General features: G+C 51.3%; 2 protein-coding genes and 1 long non-coding RNA gene across 3 annotated transcripts in view; 1 reads left to right on the plus strand and 2 right to left on the minus strand.

Annotated features, from left to right (window-relative positions):
- SLC41A3 (solute carrier family 41 member 3) overlaps positions 1–9,112 on the minus strand; it is a 93,172-nt gene extending 84,060 nt beyond the window's left edge. The window contains exon 1 of the mRNA XM_025375413.1: positions 8,976–9,112. The gene's annotated coding sequence lies outside the window, so the exon portion shown is untranslated. The remainder of the gene's footprint in view (positions 1–8,975) is intronic.
- A 1,996-nt stretch (positions 9,113–11,108) lies between these two features.
- ALDH1L1 (aldehyde dehydrogenase 1 family member L1) overlaps positions 11,109–23,676 on the minus strand; it is an 82,198-nt gene continuing 69,630 nt past the window's right edge. The window contains exons 18-23 of the mRNA XM_025377392.1: positions 21,951–22,050; positions 20,239–20,337; positions 17,417–17,582; positions 14,638–14,743; positions 13,254–13,453; positions 11,109–11,387 (exon numbers count right to left, since the gene is read on the minus strand). Of these exons, the coding sequence (XP_025233177.1) occupies positions 11,332–11,387; positions 13,254–13,453; positions 14,638–14,743; positions 17,417–17,582; positions 20,239–20,337; positions 21,951–22,050 (727 nt within the window). The 3' untranslated portion in view covers positions 11,109–11,331. The remainder of the gene's footprint in view (positions 11,388–13,253; positions 13,454–14,637; positions 14,744–17,416; positions 17,583–20,238; positions 20,338–21,950; positions 22,051–23,676) is intronic.
- LOC112619431 lies at positions 11,365–15,557 on the plus strand. Its single transcript, XR_003118221.1, has 3 exons — positions 11,365–11,508; positions 12,166–12,243; positions 15,370–15,557. It is a non-coding gene; the product is annotated as an uncharacterized LOC112619431 (long non-coding RNA).

The raw sequence follows: 23,676 nt of genomic DNA on the forward strand, positions 1-23,676 counted from the left end.
AAGTGATATTTCACTACCAAACTACATGAAAGAGCTCTAACCTAGTAACTTTAAAAATGTAAGTGCTTATCAGATTGGTAGATGCTAGCTCAGATGACTGTTAATTCACATGATCTTGGTAATCTTTAGTAAAATTAATTTAGCAAATTTAATCTCAAAACTCTAGTAATTTAAAATCTTAAAGTCATGTTAAAACCTCAGTTTTTATCACTGGAAAATTTGAGTTACTAAAAGTTAAAATAGGAGTATAAAATACGTTTTTGGTGAAGTTTGTAAAACACAATGATGTTGATTTTGCTAAAAAAGGAAAGTAGGTTTTTCTTCTCTAATTAAAAAAACTACTTAAGAGTTGCTTTAGAATTAAGAAAAATATATATACAGATAAAGCTAAATAGAACAATTAAGCCAGAGCAACAAAAGTTAACTCAGACCTGTGGGTACCAAAAAGATAGTCAGTGTGGGGGAAGGGCAAAACTATTTAAAACCGGAGGGTATAATATAAAGAAATTGTTTTATTTTGTAGATTTGTATCATCAGCTTCTTAAAAAAACTTTACTATAGTGGATTGTAAAAATAACCACTTTAAGGAAAAAATCCTTAATTTAATTTTATTTAATTTTATTTTATTTTATTTATTTATTTTTTAAAAATCCTTAATTTTAAATGCTACAGAAATTAAGAGCTTGTTTGGGTTGATGCAGCACCCCACAGCTCACTATTGAACAATCACTAATGAATATATATGATCCAAATGCACAAGAGGTCATTTCTGAGAGAACAGTTAGTCTAGTGGACCAGATAAATGCCACCATAATGTCTGTTTGCCCTGAGAAGGGGACTGCCCAACTCTGTATAAAATACCAAGTGAAACAAGCACCTCAGATGAAGCAGTTAATATGCTTCATATGCAAGCCATATAACTGGATTTAGGATAACTGGTATATCCTCCCACCAAATATGCCTATTACCCAAGTCATGGTAAATTTAGGGGTTGAGGGGGTCCCTTTTACATGGATGCCCCTCCCACAGAATCATAACGACTACTTGAGAAGCCTTATCAAATTTGCCATCCCTCATGAGTTTTGCAGATGCAACTTGCCGCTAGGAACCCAAACCTTTTTTCACCAGAAAAGGTAAAATGGTCTGGGGGTAGAAAAAGGTTCCTGGGACCAGGACAGGTTAAACGTACAGGTTAATAAAATAAACGTATAGGTTAATAAAATAATGAAATGTAAAATGTTTAAACAAACTTTATGTAAGGTAGTTGTAACACCTTTTACCTAAATGTCTTATGAAAATCGGTACTGCATTTGACTGGGGGATGTTTCCCCTTTCTAGTACTATAAAACTAAGGGCATGTAAATCTGCTCTTTTGAGAAACTGGACGCACTAAATGGGAACTGGTAAGGTTGCCTAAACCCACATGCTATAGAGTAGAAGCTATTCTCCACTTCATATCCTTTGTGGAACATTTACTGGGGCTGATGGCAAAAGACTGAGTACTTCCCAATGACAATGACTAAACTAGAGAATTTCCAGTTGAGGGCCATTTACTGCCTTAATCTGGAATGTTAATTGAAGCTATCCCTATGTTAATGGAAACAATGTGATGGCCAAAAGAGTTCCATAATAAAATAAAAATGGTTTACATAGAATCTTGCTACCTGGAAATAAAGGAGGAGATACTGATAAATAGGGAGCCCTTTCCTAGGACTAATTCTTTTTTTTTTTTTTGTTTTTTGATTTCTTTTTGAGACGGAGTCTCGCTCTGTCGCCCGGGCTGGAGGCCACTGCACTAATTCTAACTCTAGGGGGAGTTGCTGGATTCCACAGTGCCTGACAGACAGCTCTCATGTGCTGCTTGGCTTGTGAATGGTATTTCCAAGGTAAACAGACGTCTCATTTGAAAGATGCTGCTCTAGTTAAAGAAGGTCAAGAAAATCTTTTTTTTTTTTTTTATTTGAGTGAAGTATGTTTTTAAACAAATGTACCTTTCTCTCTGGGTTCTCCAAAATCCGGATTGTGGTTTTATGACAATATAGTTATTTGTGTAAGTTCAATAAAAAGTCTTTTAAAACAGAACAATTGGAGACACTGGTTAATTTACCAAGAATTTAACTAAAATAGTATATTTTTAGGTAAAGTTCCAGCAAAGCCAACTTAAAAGGAGGCTATATGGCTAATCAATTTTTGCTAGATTTTATGCAAATAATCAGGACAAGTATAATAAGCCTAGACTTGACTTTACACAGAAATTGGTCTTACTATAATTTCTCTTTAGTAGAAAAGATAGGAGCTAAAAAATGGTTTTAAAGGAAAACTGTAACACTTGGTAGTAGATTTTGACCCTAACTTTTGTTTTTTAAAGTGTAGATTAAATCATGAATTATTTCTTGGCTACAATAATCCTATAGAGAGTACCAGGTTATAATTTTTCTTTATATTTTTAGTTGGTGCCCTAATTGAATTGGCTCCTTTTTCTGTTCTGACACACAAATTACTCTTATAATTGTCAAACTATAAATGTTATTTCTGTCTTCTTGTTTTACTTCCAAGGAAACCAAAATCATGGTATTCTGAAGACCAGAGATGAGTTCCTCATTTAGCATCCCACTGGGCCCAGACCTGTTTCACTGCAAATGCTCTGCTGCTAAAACTATAAAAGCACCCTCCCTCTAGGCCTAGTGGCTATTGAGGAAGAGTTGGGCATGTGAGATTGTAAGGGCCAATTTTGAGGGATAAAATTAGGTCAAGGTCAAACCCTTCAACTCAATAACGGGTACAAAGATGCCCTCTTCCGGCCCTTATCCCCCGCTTGTCATGGAGTGAAGGGCCATGTCCACTGGGAGCCTCTGCATGGTACTCCAGCTGCCTAGGACCTGAGAGCTCCAATGGCTTCAATCCCCCTTCTAGGATGTGTGCCCAGATCAGCACACGCCCACAAAAGCAGGTTGGGGCATTGCTGTCTCTTCTCACAGGGCCCCATGGAACTCCAAGGAGTCCAAGAAGTCTACATTTGAACTTGGCCTCACAGATCTCTATACATTTGTCAAGGCCAGAAGATAGACTCCATTTTACAGTTGTTTGGTTTTATTTATAACGTAGAGCAAAAAGTATCTGAGACAGGTCTCAATCAGAAGCTTATTTTGCCAAGGTTAAATACATGCTCATGACACAGCCTCAGGAGGTCCTGAGAATGTGTGCCTAAGGTGGTCTTGCTACAGCTTGGTTTTATACACTTTAGGGAAACAAAAGACAACACATGTAAGATTTACATTGGTCAGGTCCAGAAAGGAGAGACAACTTGAAGTGGTCAGGAGGGGTTGGGGTAGAGGGAGAGGCTTCCAGATCACAGGTGAATTCAAAGATGTCCTGACTGGCAATTGGTTGAAAAAGTTTATCTGAAGACCTGGAATCAACAGAAGGGAATGTGTAGGTTAAGAAGATAGGGGTTATGGAGGCCAAGGTTTTTATTATGCAGATGAAGCCTCCAGGTAGCAGGCTTCAGAGAGAATAGATTGTAAATGTTTCTTATCAGACTTAAAAAGGTGTCAGACTCTTAATTTTCTCCTGGATCAGGAAAAAGACCTGGAAAGGGAAGGGGATTCTCTACAGAATGTAGATTTTCCACACAAGAGACAGCTTTGCAGGACCACTTCAAAATATGTCAAAGAAATACATTTGGGGGTAAAATACTTTGATTTATTTTACAGCCTGCTATCTGTCATGTTGGTATCTTATTGCTACAAAGAGTCTGCTCTGTCAGTCTGAAGGTCTCTGTATTGATGTTAATGCTGGTCAGCTGTGCCTAATTCCAAACAGAGGGGTGTATAATGAGGCACATCCAACTCTCCTCCTTGCCATCATGGCCTGAACTACTTTTTCAGGTTAATTTCAGGTCCTTGGTCAAGAGGAGGGGTCCATTTGTGACCCGTGAAATAGATCTGAGTTACCCTGAGTTACTGGCAGCAAATTTTGCCGGTCCACAGCAATTTCAGTCCTTGCCTCCTCGCAAGAAAGAATTCAACTGAGGGGCATAGAGCAGAAAAAGAGACTGAGGCAAGTTCCAGAGCAGGAATGGAAGTTTATTTAAAAAGTCTTAGAACAGGAATGAAAGGAAGGTGTGCTTGGAAGAGACTCAAGCAAGCACATGAAGGTTAAAGAGAGAAGGTCATGTTTAACCATGATCCTAGGACTTTTATAAGCTTGCTTCTTTGCCATGATTCCTCCCTGAGGGTGGATTTTCCTCATGCCCAGTGCTTTCCTTATCCTTTAGAACTGAGCATGCATGGTGTGTTTAGGGAGTTATACTAAGCAGGCCCATCTGAGACCTTCTTCCTTTTTCCAGTGGAGTGTGCCCCTGGAAGATCATACTTCACCATGTTTTGCCTCTTAACATGCATGCCCAGGAAGTTGCTTCTCCCTGGGGCCTGCATTCAATTAACATTTTGCTGTTAACAGGTGTGGGCCATCAGGAAATAGCCTCTCCATGGAGCTGTGGAATTATAATTCTTAGAGAGACAATTCAATAATTGCCGAACCATCATCCAACATTTTTAGTGGATTAAGGGGGAGCCCTAGCCTGCCCAGCTCATGCCTAACTACCTGTAACACATTCAATTAGTTGGGGGACTTAAAATTTTATTTTAGGCTTACAATAATCATTAAATATTTAGATATATGGTTTGTGGACCCTCACTTGTACTTTTGCCCTGGGCTCTATAAATTTTGAGGTGGGCCTGTCTGGTTTTCATCGAGTCATGGATGCAAGACACTATTTTGTTCTTAACTATAATGCATGAAAAATAAACTGGCAAAGTATAATGACAAACAGCAACCAACAACTGGCCTCAGTCATGGAGAAAGTACAGGGAAAATGGGAGCATTCTAGAAAAAGGGGCAACCAAGCATTGCAGCCAAGCTCCAAAGGGCAGTCACCACACTAGGGCACAGGATTCATTTCTTGGGACCTTGGTAAGTGGCAGGCAGTGTGTACCAGTTCCTGTAGACTAGTTCATACCCCTCTGTCTCCCCCTTTCATAGAGGCACTTGCAAGTGCTAGTTCAGGAATCCAGAGGCCTGGCTGGAGTCTAGGCAGTGAGTAGCTTGGCAAAGAGCTGCTATGGTAGAACTGCAGTTTTCAGTGGAAACTAAAGATAGGATAGACATAAAATATATTGGTAAATAATAAAGTCTCATACAATGTTAGGAGCTATTAGGATCGAATTGGGTTCCTGCAAATTCATATGTTGGATCGCTAGCCCCCAGTGTGACTCTATGTGGAGATAGGGCTTATCAGGAGATAGTAAAGATTCAGTGATGTTATTAGGTGGGGCTCTAATCTAATAGGACTGGAGTCCTTAGAAGAGATGGGAAAGAGGCAGGGGAGAGCTCCCTCTCCACAAGTACACCAGCAAGAAGGTTGCCATCTGCAAGACAGGGAGAGAGGCCTCATCAGACACAATCCTGCTGGCACCTTAACCTCAGACTTCCAGCCTCCAAAACTGTGAGAAAATAAGTGTATTGTTTAAACCCCTGGGCCATGGTATTTTGTAATGAGCTGCCATAACAGAGGATTACTATTTTCAAAGCAAGCTGACCTTGAGGAAGTCATTAAGACTCAGTCTTCTCATCTGTAAAAATGAGACAGTATCAGCACCTCCCTCATAGGCTTGAGGATTACATGAGGTGATCCATGTAGAGTCCTCAGCATGGTGCCTCACATGTAATGAGCTCAATAGTGTTTCCTGCTGTTATGTTTATTGTTGTTACTAAACCTCTGATGGGACAAATCTCTAAGGAAGGAATGATTCCAGGCTCCCAGATCGACCACAGGGGAGGTCTGAGGAACAGGGAGGGCTTGACTATGAGCTTGACATGGGCATCCAGGCAGGCCTGGCCCTGCCCACACATTTCCTCATGTCTGTTCCAGTTTCTCACTGTCACTCTGCCACCACAGTGTCCACCTGGTGTTCCCATTCAGTCTCCATCTTCCCCAAATGGATTCCAGGTTGGTGGCAGCAGCCTTAGCCCAGGGCTGGCCTCCATTTTCCCCTCCACTGCTGGCAGGTGGCCCTCTGGGAACAGGCCCCAGTGGTGGGCTGGCCAAGCCCTGCCTTCTGCTGATAGCTGCTCCAGGAGTGATGGACATGACCTGGCTTTTTTTTTTTTTTTGTAGAGACAAGGTTTTGCCATGTTGTTCCAACTCCTAAGCTCAAAGAAATCCACCCGCCTCGGCCTCCCAAAGTGCCAAGATTACAGACATGAGCCACTGTGCCTGGCCAAATTTTATGTTAAGTATGTTTTCTCACAATATTTTTTAAGTCCATGCTTGGAGCCTTTTGTGACCATGTGGCAGTGCAGAAGGCACACTGGCAGCCCAGGACAGCCCTGATTAGCCCTCAGCTACTTTGCAATTGAATCCCAGGTTCTGAGCTTCCTGTGAGTAAAATCTGAATTCAAGCTGGTGCTCCAGAGCCTGACAGCAACTGGAACTTTCCCACCATCCCCTGGTGAAGCATGAATTATCTTATTTTAAAATTTCTGTTCTTTATTTCTCATTTATATTAAAGTAATATCATTTAGATAATGTGTTGGTAATATGATCTGTGAATTTCATTAGAGGATTTAAAGAGGGTAGAATGAGGCCAGGTGCGGTGGCTCACACCCATAATCCCAGCATTTTGGGTGGCCAAGGCGGGTGGATCACTTGAGGTCAGGAGTTTGAGAACAGCCTGGCCAACATGGTGAACCCCATCTCTACTAAAAATACAAAAATTAGCCAGGTGTGGTGGCGCACACCTGTAGTCCCACCTACTCGGGAGGCTGAGGCAGGAGAATCGCTTGAACCCGGGAGAGGGAGGGTGCAGTGTGCTGAGACTGCACCACCGCAGTCCAATCTGAGTGACAGAGACTGTCTAAATAAATAAAGAGGGTAGAATGAAGATATTGGGGTAGTTAAGGTTGGGAATCATTGTTTTAACTCTTCCTCTACTGTTTGCTGTTTTGGTTTCTCCAAAACTTTATAACTGCATTATAACTGATGCCCAGAATCTGTCACTGCAGCCATCAACACAGCCCTGAGCTCTCAGTAGCTTATGACACCAATGATTAGTTTCTTGGTTCTACACATGTCCACTGTGTGTTGGCAGAGGGAGAAGCAGCCTTTGTGGAGGATGCCTAATGGATGTGCAGTCCAGCCAGATGTGGCGGGCTTTGCTCTGCAGTCTGCTCCTGTTTGTGTCTTTGGAGCTACAGAAATCAGCTCCTCTTTGAGCTTGCCCAAAAGGGGCCATTCCCACAAAGAACATGGAACAAAGAGGAACTGCTGATTTTGGAGGGGAGAAAAGGAAGGGAGTTTCCATCACACAGTCCCATATTCTCCCCAAAGACAGGTCTCCACTCTGCCACGGAGGGTCCTACTCCCCCTCCCTCCCTCCAGCACCACCCTTGCTGGGTCCCACCTCCTCTCTTTTCCACCTCCCTTAGGATTCTCCTTCCCTTTATTACCTAGAGCAAGTCTGTGGCCAGCCTTTGATTCTGAATGTCCCACCGTCCCAGCTTCACCACATCAGAATGTTCTAGGTAAATGCAAAGCTCTCCGTGGAAAGACTTCTGGTGAATTCCACTTCCTCCTCACCCTATCCCAGTTGGATGAAGTCAGATCAGCAGAGCACTAGAGCCCTGGATCCAGCGTGCTGCCCCCCCATGCACACACTCCCTGCCCTGGTGAGCTGCTGGTAGTGGCGGGGGTTTAATGTGCGTTCAGTTACACTGGGGAAGGTCATAAGAAACAGCTGTGTGCAACTTGCCACCCTAGGTTGAAGTCACATAAGACAGCAGTCATTATATTATAAAACTTTTTCGTTTTTTTTTTTTTTTTGAGACGGAGTCTCACTCTGTTGCCCAGGTTGGAGTACAGTGGCGCAATCTCAGCTCACTGCAAGCTCCACCTCCTGGGTTCACGCCATTCTCCTGCCTCAGCCTCCTGAGCAGCTGAGATTACAGGTGCCCACCACACACCCGGCTAATTTTTTGTATTTTTAGTAGAGACGGAGTTTTACCATGTTAGCCAGGATGGTCTCGATCTCCTGACTTCATGATCCGCCTGCCTCGGCCTCTCAAAGTGTTGGGATTACAGGCGTGAGCCACCGTGCCCCGCCTATAAAATATTTTTAAGGAGGATTCATGAGATGGATTACTATCTCTACGAGGAGCAGTTATCCTCCAGAACACTAATTTGTTTCTGGCATCTGGACACCTTGAATTAGGTCACCAATCAGGTGTCCTTGCACTCCTGGCAGCCAGAAAGCTCTGAGCTGAATTGTGGCCCAGCTTTAGAAGGGTATGCAGTTTTGCAGCCTGCAGTCTGGATACGGACCACACTCTGGATTTGACTCACCACCACTTTGCTCTCAGCCCCCATTTGCTCATGCATATTTTTGTTTATTATACTTCTAAACCACCTTAAATGCTTCTGTTAACAGGCGAGACATAAATATGCTCAAAGGCCACGAAAGTTTATAAAAGCTTATCTCCCACCGAATAGCCTGGCGGTGAGTCGCTTTGGGGAAGATGAGCCTCCATGATGTTGGGCTCGGCTTCCTCCATCTTGGGCAGCTGCCCACTGCCCCCCGCCCCCCGCCTCCGGGCCCAGGCACTGCCCACATTCGCAGGGTTGGGCAATGCCCATCGTCGTGTCACTGGGTCTGCTTCCAGCCAGCCCGGGGAGGGAAAGGAGGGCAACAGCATGACCCCCCTTACAGGGTGCATGTCAGAAACCGCACAGATCATTTGCACCTGGATCCTGTTGACAAGAACTTGGTTCCTTGACCAACACCTAGTGCAAAGAATGCAGGAAAATCCAGCCTTTCTTCTGGGCAGCTGTGTGCCCAAGTAAAATGCAGAGGTTATGACTTAAGAAAGAAGGGGACAAAGGCAGGAAATTGGGGGATAACGAAATCTTATGTCCTTACCTTACACTTTCAGGGGAAATTATGGAAAGGGGAAGAAAGAATTATGGGAAGGGGAAGAAAGCTGGAAAGCTGGGTCCAGTCTTGCCCATTTGCACCAGAGGTCTCTAGCGTGACTGCAGTGGGCACCCTGGCTAAAACTGTGTCTGAAGAGTGGGGAGAGGCGCTTCCTGGCTCTGTTTGGGTTGGATGGGCCTGTGCTTGAGGCTTTGCCTGCTCTTCTGTCACGAAGGATGTTTACAGGGAAGCCAGGGCTGACCCTATGGAGACGCCAGGCAGGCTTCCACCTCTTGTTGGGAGGAGTGTGAGAGACCTGACTGGGATGAGAGACAGCTGCATGCACTTGGACGCTGCCGTGGATACCCCAGCCCTGGGAGTGTTTGAGGCAGAACAAAGGGAACCCAGGAAAGGGTTGACATGGACTCATCTGTTCTGGTATAAGCGGTGCGTGCTAGGGCAAGTCCCACTGCTAGAGACGGGAACAGCTTCTCTCCGAGCAGCTGCCGTCTCCAGCACCAAGCATTGTGGTAGAAGACCAATTCTGAGCTAGCAACAGAGCCCAGAAGGCTTTAAGTGGAAGTGAAGGCACATTCTTTCCTGCCTGTAGACAGCAAGTTGTGAGGCTGGACGTGCCAGAAGCACTCTGGGGTCTGAGCCGGCCCTGCCACAGGAGGCAGGTGGGAAGAGGGAAGGGGACACTCCCAGTAGGCCTGGCTTGGGCCTGGGCTTCAGGCTCTGAGGAACTGCATGGAGTGGGAGTTGGTGGGTTTCTCCTGGACTTCTAGGAAGGCCGTGTGAGCAGCTCAACCTGACGCCAGCAAGGCCTGCTTCACAGTTGGGTGGGGTGGCCATGGGAGAGTAGAGCCTCTCCCATGGTGGGTGTGGGTGCCCAGGAGCACAGCCACCTCTGCCAGGCCACCCCCAGCCACGGCCTATTCTGGGAGACTCGGCACCTGGGAGAGGTGAGTTACTTTGCAGGCAGAGGGGGCTTCAATGTCCTCCTAATTTGGGAAGTAAGGGGAACACAATTTCACAGTAGCTCTGTAACCTTGGGCTGTTAAATGTCTCTTTGCCTCCATTTCCTGATTTATAAATGATGATAAAAATACCTCCTGCCTCCCTGGGATCATGAGCAGCAAGAGAAACATGCATGGAGGATTTGGAGCCCTGCCTGGCATCGAGCTGGTGCTCAAGGGACAGAAGTGTAGCCAGTATGGAGTTCGGCACTGCCTGTTACTATCGCTGCCAGCAGCCTTCGAACGGCGGGGTCTGGACGGGCCTTTATGGAAGCACACGCTTCCTAGAAGAGCAGGAATCATAAAGGAAAGCAGGATGGGGAATCCCTGAGGAGACGGGGAACTCACAGGCCTCTGAAGGGCAGCATGCTGCACAGAGAGGCCTGAAGTTGTTCCCAGACATAGCAGAGGCTGGGCCTAGAGCTCTCAGCGTGGCCTCGGCCTGTGGGGAGGGACAGAGGGGCCTGCAGTGGGCCTGTGGGACCCAGAGGGACAGAGCCAGGTGGGTGGGGAGATGAGATGCCAAGAAGAGAGCTCCATGTGGGGAAACTGAGGTGACAGCAGGTTGGTCAGGTTGCAGTGTTTGGTGCCTACAGGATGAGGGCACAGAGAGGAGGGCCGCAAGCTCCCACAGGGAGAGGGCACGGGAAAGAGCTATAGGGCAGGTCCCTGGGCCAAGGAGAAGCCATAAAGGTACACAGGAGACACCGTGTTGGATGGAAGTTGAGCTCTGCCTGGCATTCCTAGCTGGGCCCGGCCCTCTACTGCAGGCCCTCGGGCTGGCTACCAGCTGAGAGCACAGCCACACTGACAGAGCAGGGGCGAGGGCCCAGCCCCCATCTGCTGAGGGAGTTTGAGCTGCCTTCCAGTCCAGGGCTCGCCCAGCTCCATCCCCATCTTCCCACCAGTTTCCTAGGGGTTACCCTCAAACCTCCTGCACCCTGACTTTGTCACAGCTTCTGCTCTTTGGGGCTGAGATGGCCCACACCCATTTCCTCCTGTCTCTCTCCCCAGGTGTCTGGCTCTCCCAGGCCAAGCAGCACCGTCATGCCCAGGTGACCGCAAATTCCAGGCCCACCCAGGAATACCCACGGGTGGAGCAGAGAGACGCGGAGGTGTGGATGGTCTCTCTTCAGAAGCTTTATTCTCCCTGGGAGGGGCATTCCTCACCCAGCCAAGGGCTGCTGCTGACTGGACAGAGGGTGTCCCAGATGCAGACGTGGGGTGCAGGCAGGAGGGCTTCCACTAGCCCCCAGGTGGGAGGTGCTATGCACCCAGGCTTAAGAGGGAGGGGCCCAGCCGCCAGGGAGGGGCAGGGACTTTCTTCTCACAAAGACCTTTCTTCAGTATTCGAAGGTCACCGTCTTGACCCGCAGGTACTCGTTCAGAGCTGCCTCTCCTGTAAGACACCACAAAGGTCACAGCAGCTGCCACCACAGGCAGGAACCACTGCTGGGGGCTGCAAGTGTCTTATTCCTCAGCAACCGCGTGAGGGCAGCTCTGGCTCACCCCACTTCCAGGTGTGAAGTCGAGGCCCAGCGAGGTCATGAATCTTACCCAGGTTATCCCTGACAGTGGATAGTGGGCCAGGACTCCCAGAATACAAAGCCAATCTGAGGCAGCCATTTAAGAATCTTCCCCGGCTCCCACCGCCTTGTCTGGACAGCGGGAAGCCCCTTCAGGCGGAAGGGGGTGGAGGACTTGGTGTTACTGCCCAGACTCACTGGCCCATCTCTTCTCCCATGGCTGCCCCCAGCTATGTCTGCATCAAGCTGTGGCTGGGAAAAGGAGATGCCTCGCAGGGCCCTGAGGCCCCAGACCTTGGCAGTGCTATGTGGCTGGTGCGTCTTAGCCCCATGACAAGTGTGAAGCCTGGGGCTGTCTGACAGCTCCCCAGCAGCTCTGGCTGGCCCCAGGAGTGGCACTGCCCCAAATGCCACTGCCCTGTCCCTCTGAAGTCCTGGGCCTGCCCAGGCGGGCTCTTGGAAGGCTTGGCTTGTGGGCCTGTCCCAGGAGGGTGCTGGTCCTCTCAGCAGGACACAGGGACCAGGGTTGGGAGGGAGCCAGGGGAACTCGGGGAGGATTCATAAGGGGCTCAGATCATGTTGTGGGGACTTGGCAGCCATAGCCTTCCCTGGGAGGCCTTGGGCCTCATGGATTCCCATGGTGGACACCAGGAAGGTGGCCTGGAAGAAGGCAGGAAGAGGAGGCAGACAGGGACACAGGAAGCAGGAGTGTCCAGCCTATACGTGCATGTGAGTCCAGCCCTGTGGGCACACATGGGCCCCTCTCACAGGCACCCTTGGGGGCTTCTGCAGGGCTTGAAAGATGGGGGCAGGGGGAGGAGAGAAAACTGGAAACAGTGACCACCCTTTGACCCCCAGCCTCAGCATGACCTTCCCTGTGGTCTCTGGGCTGGAACAGGAGCCTGGAGAGACAGGTGGGAACTCTGAGACAGCATACGGCTCCCCCGGACCTTGCCAGCCACCCCTGCCAAGCTTGCCCATAAGACCTGTCTAGTCCCCACTGCTGAGAGAGCAGAATGAGGCCCAAGGCTTGGAGCAGCCCAGGGAGAGAGGGCTGGAGCAGAACTCCATTCCACCCAGCGGACAGAGCACTGGGGGGCCTGCGCTGTGTGCTGGGGGACCCCGCCTGCTGCCACCTCAGTGACTTCATCTCTACTGGGAGACTCGCAACACCCATGGTGTTCACCTGGGCGGTACATTCGGTCTCATGGCTCCTCTTTACACTAAGGACGCAACCTGAGCCCCTGACCATGGCCCATGGGCCTTCTATCTGGCCCCTCCCTGCCTCTCAGGCCTCCTCTCCTCCCTCCTGCTCCCCCTTGGCCCACTCCCACCACTCTGGCCTCTCTGCAACTCCACAACCAAAACTGGTTCCCCCAAGGACCTGCTGAACCCTCAGCTAGAAACACGGGCCCCTGGGTCTTCACGGCCAACTCCTCCCTGCCATGCAGGTCTGGGTAGCACAGATGCCACCACACCAGAGAGGCCTCCACTGCCTCCTGGCCGGAGTGTCTCCCCCAGGCCACTCTTCTTGCCTTCTTCCCAGCACCACCCCTCTCTGCAAGCATCTTGCTCATGGACTTGTCACATGTTCCCTCCCAGTAAGAAGTGAGCCCTGACAGCCATCATGTTCAAAGCTACATCCCTGCATCTGCGATAGGACCTGGCACGAAGTGGTTCTGAACGGATGTTTGCTGAATGAATAAATGAAAGCAACCCCACAGGCAGGAGTAGGTTACCTAGATCTTTGCCAAATCCAGACTGTTTGAATCCTCCGAAGGGAGCGGCCACATCGGTCTTGTTGTACGTGTTGACAAACACAGTGCCTGCCTGGAGCTTGTCACTGACATACAGGGCCTTGTTGATGTCCCTGGTGAAGACACCAGAAGCCAGGCCAAATTCCGTGGCATTGGCCCGAGACAGCACGGCGTCCACGTCCCTGGAGGGAAAGTCCAGGAAGAACTCCCTGAGGGAGGTGCAGACGAGAGCCTGGCCTGCTCTACACCCCAGCTGCATAAGACCTTCCGAGGAGAAAATGTGCCAGGCTACGGCACCGGGGCAGGATGGGGTTGGGCTGGGCTGAGAGTGAGGAGGAAGGGCAGGGGCCCATGTGCAGGCAGCCACCACAGGGGCTCCTGGATCATGGGGTGAGCTTTTTATTCCACAGACTGGGAGCAGGGGCCCAGAGAGGAGCCACTGGGTCCTCACATGCAGAAGGACCCACATGTGCCCTGGGCAGGTTGGGCATTCACCAGACATCAGTGATCTGGAGACTTACTACAACCATATTTATTGGCTAGGTGGCACTGAAGTCTCTTATTCTAATGCCATTGACATATGACGATAATTTCTGGGGTTTTTTTGATAGTTGGATAGTAAAATGTAAGGATGAGGCACGATTTTGCAGTTTGCTCCAAGGTGCTACGGAGACAAGGGGTAAGCCTGAGAAGTATCAGCATGGGCCTCTGTGGCCTCACTGTGAGTGGAGTACAGTTTTCCCTTCCAGCCCAGGCTGGCCTGGGTAACTTGCTTGATCACTAGGCTGTGGTGGAAGGGATGCTCTGGGATTCTGAAGAGCCAGATTATAAAGAGCCTTTTGGCTTTCACCTGGCCTCCGAGGGGGAACCAGGTGCCTTGGCAACCCCGAGGCTGCCACACGGAGGAAGCCTCCTGGGAGACCCCCGGCAGCGTGAGGATAGCCACTCTGTCGCCCCAGCTGAGGCCAGATACTGCATGGAGCAGAGATGGGTTCGCCTCATTGAACCTAGACCATGAGTAAAATAAATCTCTGATTATTCCAAGCCACTCAGTGTGGGGGGTTTAGTGCACAGTAACAGACCTTAGAACAGAGTCCAGTGGGCTGCGAGAAACATGCCGGAGCACGTGGCAAGGGACAAGGACAGGGAAGGGAACTGTCTTTGCTCACAGGGGGACTCAAAGCCCCAGGTCTCTTCTCAGGGGTGTGGAGACTCAGCAGGCGGCCCAGGCGGGATGTCGATGGCTTGCACCCTGCCTGAGTTCTCCTCCTCACCGCCCATAGACTACCTCCCAAAGCCCACACGAAGACCCCAGTAACACGTGGGAGAGAGTCAGGGCCCTTGAGACATCAGCAGGATTTCCTACCCATCAGCAAACCGAGAGATGATCATGACAGGTCCAAAGGACTCCTCCTTGGCTATGAACATGTGGTCTTCCACATCTGTGAAAACAGTTGGCTCAAAGAAGAACCCTGCAAGAGAGATGGAGACCCACTGTACATGGGAGACACAGTGCCCGATGGTCCAGCCTCCCCATCAGCAGGGCCTGGGCAGCCACCTGCGGATGACCTGACATAAGCGCCGGGTCGTGGCACCCATGTGATGGGTGTCGCCATGCTGCAGGTGGCTCTCCCACCTGGCATGTTCTTTGATGTGGGTCTCACCATGCTTCTAAAGGAGTGCTGTTGAGGGAAATGGGGCTGCAGGTTGGCAGGTGACAGAGCTGAGACCTGATCCCAAGTCCAATCTTAGTGCCAGAACCCATGGCCAAAGCAAAGACTGGAGCTTTTCTGGTGACAGCTAATCTACAACCTCCTAGATTGTTTGGCAGGTGAAACCTCCCAGGCAGCTCTGCCACTGACCATGGTGGCTACAACCCATGGAGTAGGAGGAGGTGAGAGGGGAGGAGCTCTGGACACTGGACCTCCTGGGACTCCCTCCCTCTGCCCTTCTGGGGTCCCTACCAAGGCCCAACTTCATGCTCTCCAGTCAAGAAGGGACCACCTAATCCCAACCCTGGATGCAACCCCTACAGGCCCTGGTTGCCAGGGCAGACGCACTTCTGACAACTGAAATGCTTTCTCTCTCTTTTCTCTAGAGACGGAGCCCTGAGACCTGCTGCACTGAGGTCAATCCTGCCTGACCTCACTGAAATTCAATCCTGCCTGACTTAGGAATAATCAAGAGACCGGGAATTTTCTCACTCTAGTTTTTAGAGAAATAGAAAATTTCAAAAAACGTTACAAAGTTATTTAACTAATAAAATATTCAATATTTTTCATACATTTATAAATGACATTTTAACACTGATTACAATTGTGAAAATGTGACTCATGTACACACACAGTGGTTTATGTGGCCTGTGTTTACTCCACAGTCTTGCAGCACTTCTGCCGGGGCATGTGAGCCATGCTGACCACCCCTCTGTCGTCCCCTCCCCATCTACCTTGTACTCTCCCCTATCCCCTCTAGACCCTAAGAGCTGGTCTCCTGGTCCTTGGGCCACCAGAAAGCAGGCCCATCCTGTGCTCTGCCCCTCACTGGGCTGTAGGAATTCTGCTCCTTCTCATACCCTCTCCAGGATGGGGTGATGACTCCCCACTATTCCTGGTTCCCTGGTGCTGCTCTAACCCTTGCTGGCTCCCTAGCCCTGCTCCTGGCACAGGACCTCCATCCCACCAACCCTGAACCCGGCCATCCTTGCCCTGCAAGGGCCCTGGTGATGCTCCTCCCACCCCATCTGCCTCATGGAACTCGCAGTCCAGCAGGAGTGGGAAGAGGGTAAGTGGACAGTGACAGCAGCAGTGCAGTGGTCACGAGAGCTCTGTTGAGGTGTGTGGTGCCCGGCACCCTGTGACATGGGCATGCCTGGGTTTGGATGTCCTGTGAGCTAAAGAAGCAGGAGCTCTCCAGGTGGGGACACTCGAAAGCCTCCACTAAGTCGAGCAGCAGCAAATGCATGGAGCCCAGGAAAGCACTAGAAACCTCTGGAGAGAATGAAATGCGGCTGCAGTACAGGTCAAGGGCAAGTCAGGCACAGATCATGAAGGACTCTGGCTGTAAGGTCAAGGAGTCTGAACTTGCGCTGCGGGAGGGTGGGTCACTGCTACGAGGTCTTCACGGAGGAGAGGTCACCAGACCCTGGCAACTGTGTGAGTAAAGGATCAGCAGGCTCACAAGGCCACTTGGGAGGCTGCTGTGACACCGAGCAAGGCAAGATGCAGGGAGCCCGCACAAGGGTCAGGAGGCAGAGGAGGTCCACAGTGGGACAATTCTCAGATTTTACAGAATCAGGCAAATAATTTAAATGGGGGTCACAGAAAGAGAAGAGTCAGGGATTCCTTCTTCCCTTTCCTCCTTCATGCCATCAGATTAATTGAGGACCTACTCTGTGCAAGGCCCAGTCTAGGCACAAAGGAGCTAGGGGTGAGGAAGACAGTCATGGCACCTGTCCCTTGGCAGTAGCATCAACAGTCCATCCCTGTGGCTGCTGCACTTCTGGCCTGGATGACTCGATCAGACAGAGGGTCCTGGAGCAGCAGGTGTGTGTGTCTGGGCTCAACTCTGGCTGGGACATTGCAATGACCATTGAGTTTGAAGGGCCTGGGGAACATCCAGGTGGAAGTGTCCAGTGCCGCTGGCTATGCGGTGAGGAGCTCTGGGTGGGGTGGAGCCTGGAGGCCTGTATCTGGTAGGGTCTGAGCAGGGGAGAGATCCTGCAGGCGAACTGTCCCCCATGAGAGGTGCTCCAAGCTAAGGATAGGCAGGGATGCACCTGCATTGAGGGGACAGGTGGAGCAACGGCTGAGAGGTTAACAGCCAGTGAAGTAGAAGGAAAATCAAAAAATCTAGTCTCTTGAAATCTATCGGGGAGAGACTCTCAAGGCTGTGGTGACAGTAAGGGCAAGTCAGAGTCCAGTTCAGTACTGACTAAACCAGCACTGAATAATGCTCATCCCATTCCCGGGTCTGGCTGGTGCCCAAATAGCCAAGGCCCAGTCCATCCCAGGTCCCAGATGGAGCTGCAGCCTGACTGTGCAGGTACCTGGCCTTCAGCTCTCTCCAGTTCAGCTGGACAGGGAACCAGAGGCCATGGGACCTGCTGCCTCAGTTGACCCAAGCGGGCCTGGCACACTGTGACTCACCTGGCCGAGGGATTTGATTCCCACCGCAGACCAGTGTGGCCCCTTCCTTCACGCCGCACTGGCAGTACTCCATCAGCTTCATCAGGTGGGCATGGTGATTCTGTGGCCCGTGGTCGGTGTCCCTGTCCAGCGGGTTGCCCACCTTCATCTTCCGCACCTCCTGTACCTGCAGAAAGTCCTCCAAGTCAGGCGTGGCTTGTTCTGCCGCAGTTTCTGACAATGATCCTCACCTGACTCAGCTCTCATGGCTGACCCCTGAGGAAAGTTCACACTCTATTCTAGCCTCAGGGCTTTCCGAATTCTGACTCTAAATCCACCTTCCAGTCTGAAATCCCAGATGGCTCCTATGCGCAGAGGGACAGAAGTCTCCAAGGAGACAGGAGCCCAGCAATAGATGGGCTGGGAATGGAGGTGCACAGGAGTGTGGGTGAGGAGGAGAGAGGCTGGTGTATTTGACTAGTTGAGGAGATGGGGCTCATTACAACATGTATCTGATTCTGGTCCTGCACCAGGCTCATGGATCAAGAAGCTGAAAGAACTGTTTGTCTGGGGGACTCCAGGATGTGGGGTGGGTGGGATACACCAGCCCTGCTGCAATAGTCCCGGTGCTAAAGTGGGAAAGAAATTAAGTGGAGGGGAGGGGCCCAAGGCTCTAGTCTGCTGACCCTCCTGCTGCAAGGCCAGGGCATCTCACATCTTGCAAACCCTGCACCCCCAGTCAGCCCTAATCAGACACAGGTGTGACTCGAGCACCTGGGACACCCCTCTGCCCTTCCCACAAAGGCCCACTGAGTGCCTCTGACTGTCCTGTCTCCACCCTGTAGCCAGGCCCGGTTGCTTTTGTTCCTCATTCTCTGCTCCTGTCCTGGAGACCCAAACTGCGCCCCAATCTCTCTTGGATACAAAGGACAAGCAGCCTACTGAGCCTCCTGAACACTGGCCTCACTTCCTTTATTTGGGATTGTGACTGTCCTGAGAATTATCCCTGGGACAATGGCCCTCGCAGTCACCCGACTGTGGAAGTCTCATGACTCCCTTAAGACCCCCAGACAGGACTTTGTGTGCATAGCTCTATGTCCCCGCAGCCACACTCCACCCATGACTGCCACTTTATCTCCAGTAGTCCCTGGGTCTGTATCCTGGTCCTGCTATTCCTGTGCCGGGCCCATCACAGCAATGGGCCTCGCTTGGCCAGGCAGGCCAGCTCCCTAACTACGGAAGATGAGCTTGTGCCTCCCATCACGTGGTAGAGTCTGTTTCCTCACCCCTTAAATCTGGGCCAGCCTGTGACTTGCTTCGGCAGCACAATGCATGGAAGCAATGTTTCGTGCATTTCAAGAAGCCTCTCAGCTTGTGCTGTCACTCTCAGGAGTCCTGCCACTGTCCACATGAACATGCCTCAGCACATGCTGCAGAATACAGGCCCCTAGGGCAAGGACACCTGTCCCACGAAGCTGCCTGCTGCCCTGCTGCCCCCGAGCCTCACTGCAGATGCTTGGGCAAGCTCTGACAAACCCACGTGAGCCCCAGCGAACCCCAGCCTAGACTGCCACTGCTGCCCACAGAATCATGAGCTGAGGGCAGGGCTGTCATTTCCACCCACTCTATGTTGAGGCTTGTTATACGGCAAAAGCTTTTCCAGCCCCTCCCAGAAAGTCCTTCCTTTTCCCACTCCTTCCGGACTCTGAGCCACCACCCTGGGTCCAGCGCCAGCTCTCCAGGGACCCCTCCCTCACCCCTCCGCTCACGGGCCCTCTTTTTCCCTGGCTTCTCAGGCACCATCTGTCTGAAACCATGTGTGGAGGTTGCTGGTTGTCTCTCCCGCATCCCTGCCGCTACCTGCTGGGATCAGATGCTGCTCTCCACAACCTGGGGGCGGGGGGGGGCCCTTCGCGGAAGCTAAACCAACCTCAGCTTGCTCCACCTCTGGTATCATGGCCTGGATGAAGGATGGCTGGGGCCTGGCTCATGACAACCCCACAGTGTTTTCTAACAGAGGTGGTGAGGAAGGAGTCATGTCCTGCTCTGGCTCCAAGTGGTGAGAAGGTAATGCTGGTGCCGCCAGCCCCATACTCCCCACCATATCCGAGCTGCTTGGAGAGAATGACGCCAACCCGTCGAGGAACTGAGAAGCTAGGCATTACAAACCTCCCAAGGGGACTCAGGACCACCCATCTGTCCGAGGCCAGCATCAAGCCTGCTCTTCAGGTGTGGCTGAGTGGATAAATCTGGTGGAAGACACTATCCTGTGCCCACCAGATCCCCGAGGCCATGCAAGGTGGCTGCGGAACCTGATGGGAGCTGCTGGCCCCTACTGGCGGCCCACAGCCAAGCCTACCTGCCACAGGGGCCCGCAGCCTGGCCACTCGGCCCCAGGGGCATGCCTATGTAGGGGGATTTGTGCTCCAGGGCCCCTGTCCACGGTCAGACCCAGGCTGACCAGAGACCAGGCCCTTGCTCCATTCTGTCTGGTCCTCCCCTGGTCTCTTCTCCTTCCAGGCTTCACCTAAGAGTCCACTCTGAGTAAACCACATGCACCGAATTCTTGCCCCAGGCTCCACTTCTAGGGAGCCAACCCAAGACGGGCCCTTTTTGGTGATGTCAATTTGAGCTACAGGTCTGCTATTTCTTGGCGAAATAATAAAATCCAGTGAAGACTCAGCACAGCTCCCACTGTGAGTTCCCTGACCCCCGTGGGCAGTGTCCTCTAGGAGGAGCCCAGACTCACTCGACCCCTGCCCTGTCTCCCCTCCTCCAACCCCCTCCAGCCAGGCTGCTGTCCCGGTGAACCAGCAGCCCACAGACCCTGGGGCAGGACTTACCACCCTCCGCACGAACTCATCATGAATGGAGTCCTCCACAAACAGCCGGCCTGCTGCAATGCAGTTCTCTCCTTTGTTGAAGAAAACAGAGCTCATCCCCTTCAGAGAATGGACAAGAACACCAGGTCACTGCTCCTCCTGACACACCAGCCCCCTGCTCTGCCAGGGCCCAGCTGCCCTTTCTCATTGGGAAGGGAGGCACCCGTGTGTCCTAACCTCCTCCTGTGGGCCACACTCAATCCTCAGTCACCTTAAGAGGAGAGGTGAGACATAACGGTGTGGGAAGTGAAGACGCTGAGGCCCATGCAGTGACAGAGAGACACCATGCCCCAACTCCCACCACTGGAGGACAAGGCCGCCATCTACACTGCAGAGCATGGGGACCAAGTGGGAGTGAGCCTCGGCCTGCCTGAGACCCTCCTGCACCCTGGGTGGGCTCGCTGGGGTGGCCCAGGAGGTGCTGACTCCTGTTTCAGAGTCTACATTCTCGGAGCTGACAGGAGAGATGCCAGCCGTGTGTGTAAGCACGGAGCAGGTGGCGGGTGACAGGGCAGAGGGTGAGACACAGGCAGGCAGCCCTGACGTGGGTGGGTGAGGGGTGGGGCAGCCCTGGCCCAGGGAACTTCCAGCAGGAGTTCACAACAAAGGCCCTCAGAGGCTGCAGGCAGCCTGCTTTTTCAAACTCGCCTGCTGTGGGAGACCCAGGGGAGGACGGAGAGCCATGCTCAAGCCTGGCTAGATCCCAGGGCTGATGGGTTCACCTGGGCCCGTGAACAATGCCCTTGCCTCCCTCAGTTTCTCTACCAAATAAGGTTGGACTCCCTTTCACAGCCATGCTAGGGTGTCAGGCTGTCTTCCACGGCACAGTGGAAGTTAGATAGGGCCGGGGGCATATTTGGGAACCTGGCAGAATGTGGCCTTACTGGTTTGCTCCCACAGGAGTGAGGACAGGACCAAGGCAACAACAATACTAATGGTAAGAACAAGGACCAACACATGTGTCTTACGTGGTACTTGCCACTAATCTAAGCCCTTCAGACATATTCATTCTGCAGCCACCCAGGAGGTGGGTATCACCATGGTCCCTACCCACAGGTGGGAGCACAGACGCCAGAGAGGTTAGGTAACTTGCTCAAGGCTGCCCAGCAGGTCAGTGGTGGAGCCAGGCACGTGCACCCACGGCCACCGGCAGAGAGCGTCACTGTCAGCAGGGCTGGGCCCAAGTGCTCAGAGTTCTGCTTTGCTCTTTTATTTTAAAAGTACACATTTCATTGTGTATATGTGAGGTTTACAGCATGAAGTTATGGACTACATATAGATGGTAAAATGGTTACCATAGTGAAGCAGATCAACACATCTGATTTGCCCTCTCACCAGACAGAAAAGGGTGCCATGCTTATTTCAGAACAGATGGAGCTGTGGCGTGTGTTTCCTGATTTCATATTGATATGTAATACACACACACACATATGTTATAGGCAGTTGATCTCAGCTATCCTGGCAGTTATGAAACTTCTTGGGAAGTATGTTTGGAGGGCACACGTCTTTCTTCACTAAGTCTGCTGCCTGCCATGCTATGCTTGTGGTGACACCATGGACTCCACCAGGGCTACACGTGTGAGTGTGGCTGTGGAATCAGAGACAGAGCCTTCTGGGCTCCACGGTCCCTGTCCCCACTTGCTGTCCCTACCCCCTCCAGGCCCGGCCCTCACCATCTGCACAGCCTTGTTGAGGTCACAGTCAGCAAAGATGATGAGGGGTGACTTCCCGCCCAGTTCCAGGGACACCTTCTTCACGTTACTTATGGCACAGCTGCAAGGAACAGAGGGCTGGTGGGGCCGGTCCCTCCAGAGCAGGTAGGGGCATTGGGCCCCCAGGTGGCAGGGACCTGGGCAGGCTCAAAGCATGCTTTGTTGCAAGAAGCAAGACCCAGCCAGTGCCTCCCCACTCCCCCCGCCCCTTGCGGCTTCACACAGCCACCTTCCTTTCTTTCCTGGCCCGTATATACCAGGCCTGTGCCCCGCTGCCCCCTGGACTGCCCTTCCTGCTGCATGCTCCACACCTTGTTTCTTGCAGGTCTGTGTTCCCTTCTCTGGGGTGCCTCCCTGATCGACCTGTATAAAACCACAGCCTGCCTGCGCACCCCATCTGCTGCCCTTTGCTCTATTGCATGTTGACCTCTGACCCCATCTGCAGAGCATGAGCCTGGCCAGGGCAGGCACGCATCTGTCTGGGTCATACTACAGCCCCAGTGCCAAACACAGTGCCTGTACGCAGCTGGTGCTGCACAAATTAAGGATTACAAAACAGCACCATCAGCTGGTACAGCTGCAGGGGCCCAGAGGCTGTGGCACCTCCCTGTATTAGCAGCAGAGCAAACAGAGAGAGGCTGGGAGTCATGAACACATCACATCAGTGGGCAAGAAATGCACTGCAGGGATGCTGTCCTCAGCCGGACACTCAGTTAACAGCCGGCAGGTAGGAGACTCCACTGGGGAGGAGAGGCCTCCTCTGCAGGAGCAACCGAGGGAGATGGCCCCCATCTCAACTGCAGGTCCGGGTGACATGGCAGTCTGGGAAGAAGAAAGCAGCAGAACCAGGGATGCTGGGGCAGGAAGCTGCTCAGAGCTCTGCTTTGCTCTTCTTTTTTTTTTGAAATAAATTTTACTGTGTGTATTTGAGGTTCATAGCATGATGGCTTTTTTAGTTTTTTATTATTTTATTTATTTTTTATTTTTAGATGGAGTCTCACTCTTGTCGCCCCAGCTAGGGTGCAAAGGCATGGTCTCGTCTCACTGCAACCTCCGCCTCCCGGGTTCAAGCAATTCTTCTACCTCGGCCTCCTGAGTAGCTGGGATTACAGGCACGTGTCACCACACCCGGCTAATTTTTGTATTTTTAGTAGAGATGGGGTTTCACCATGTTGGTTAGGCTGGTCTTGAACTCCTGACCTCAGGTGATCTGCCCGCCTCGGCCTCCCAAAATGCTGGGATTACTGGCATGAGCCACAGCACCCAGCTTCCCCGCCCCCCACTTTGAGATAGAGTCACACTCTGTTGCCCAGGCTGGAGTGCAGTGGTGTGATCTCGGCTTACTGTAACCTCCGCCTTCCGGGTTCAAGTGATTCTCCTGCTTCAGCCTCTCGAGTAGCTGGGAATATAGGGGCATGTGCCACCACACCTGGCTATTTTTTGTTTGTTTGTATGTTTGTTTTGTAGAGATGGGGTTTCACCATGTTGGCCAGGGTGGTCTCAAACTCCTGGCCTCAAGTGATCCGCTGGCCTCGCCTCCTAAAGTGCTGGGATTCCAGCGTGAGCCACCATGCCCAGCCTAGTATTAATCTTTTTTATATAAAATGCTCAAATTGAGGTAGTTTTGTTTTTTGTTCTGTTCTATTTAATTAATCAATTTTTTTTTTTTTTTTTTTTTTTTGGAAAA

This window comes from Theropithecus gelada, chromosome 2, assembly GCF_003255815.1.
Source record: "Theropithecus gelada isolate Dixy chromosome 2, Tgel_1.0, whole genome shotgun sequence".
NCBI classification, from domain to species: domain Eukaryota; kingdom Metazoa; phylum Chordata; class Mammalia; order Primates; family Cercopithecidae; genus Theropithecus; species Theropithecus gelada.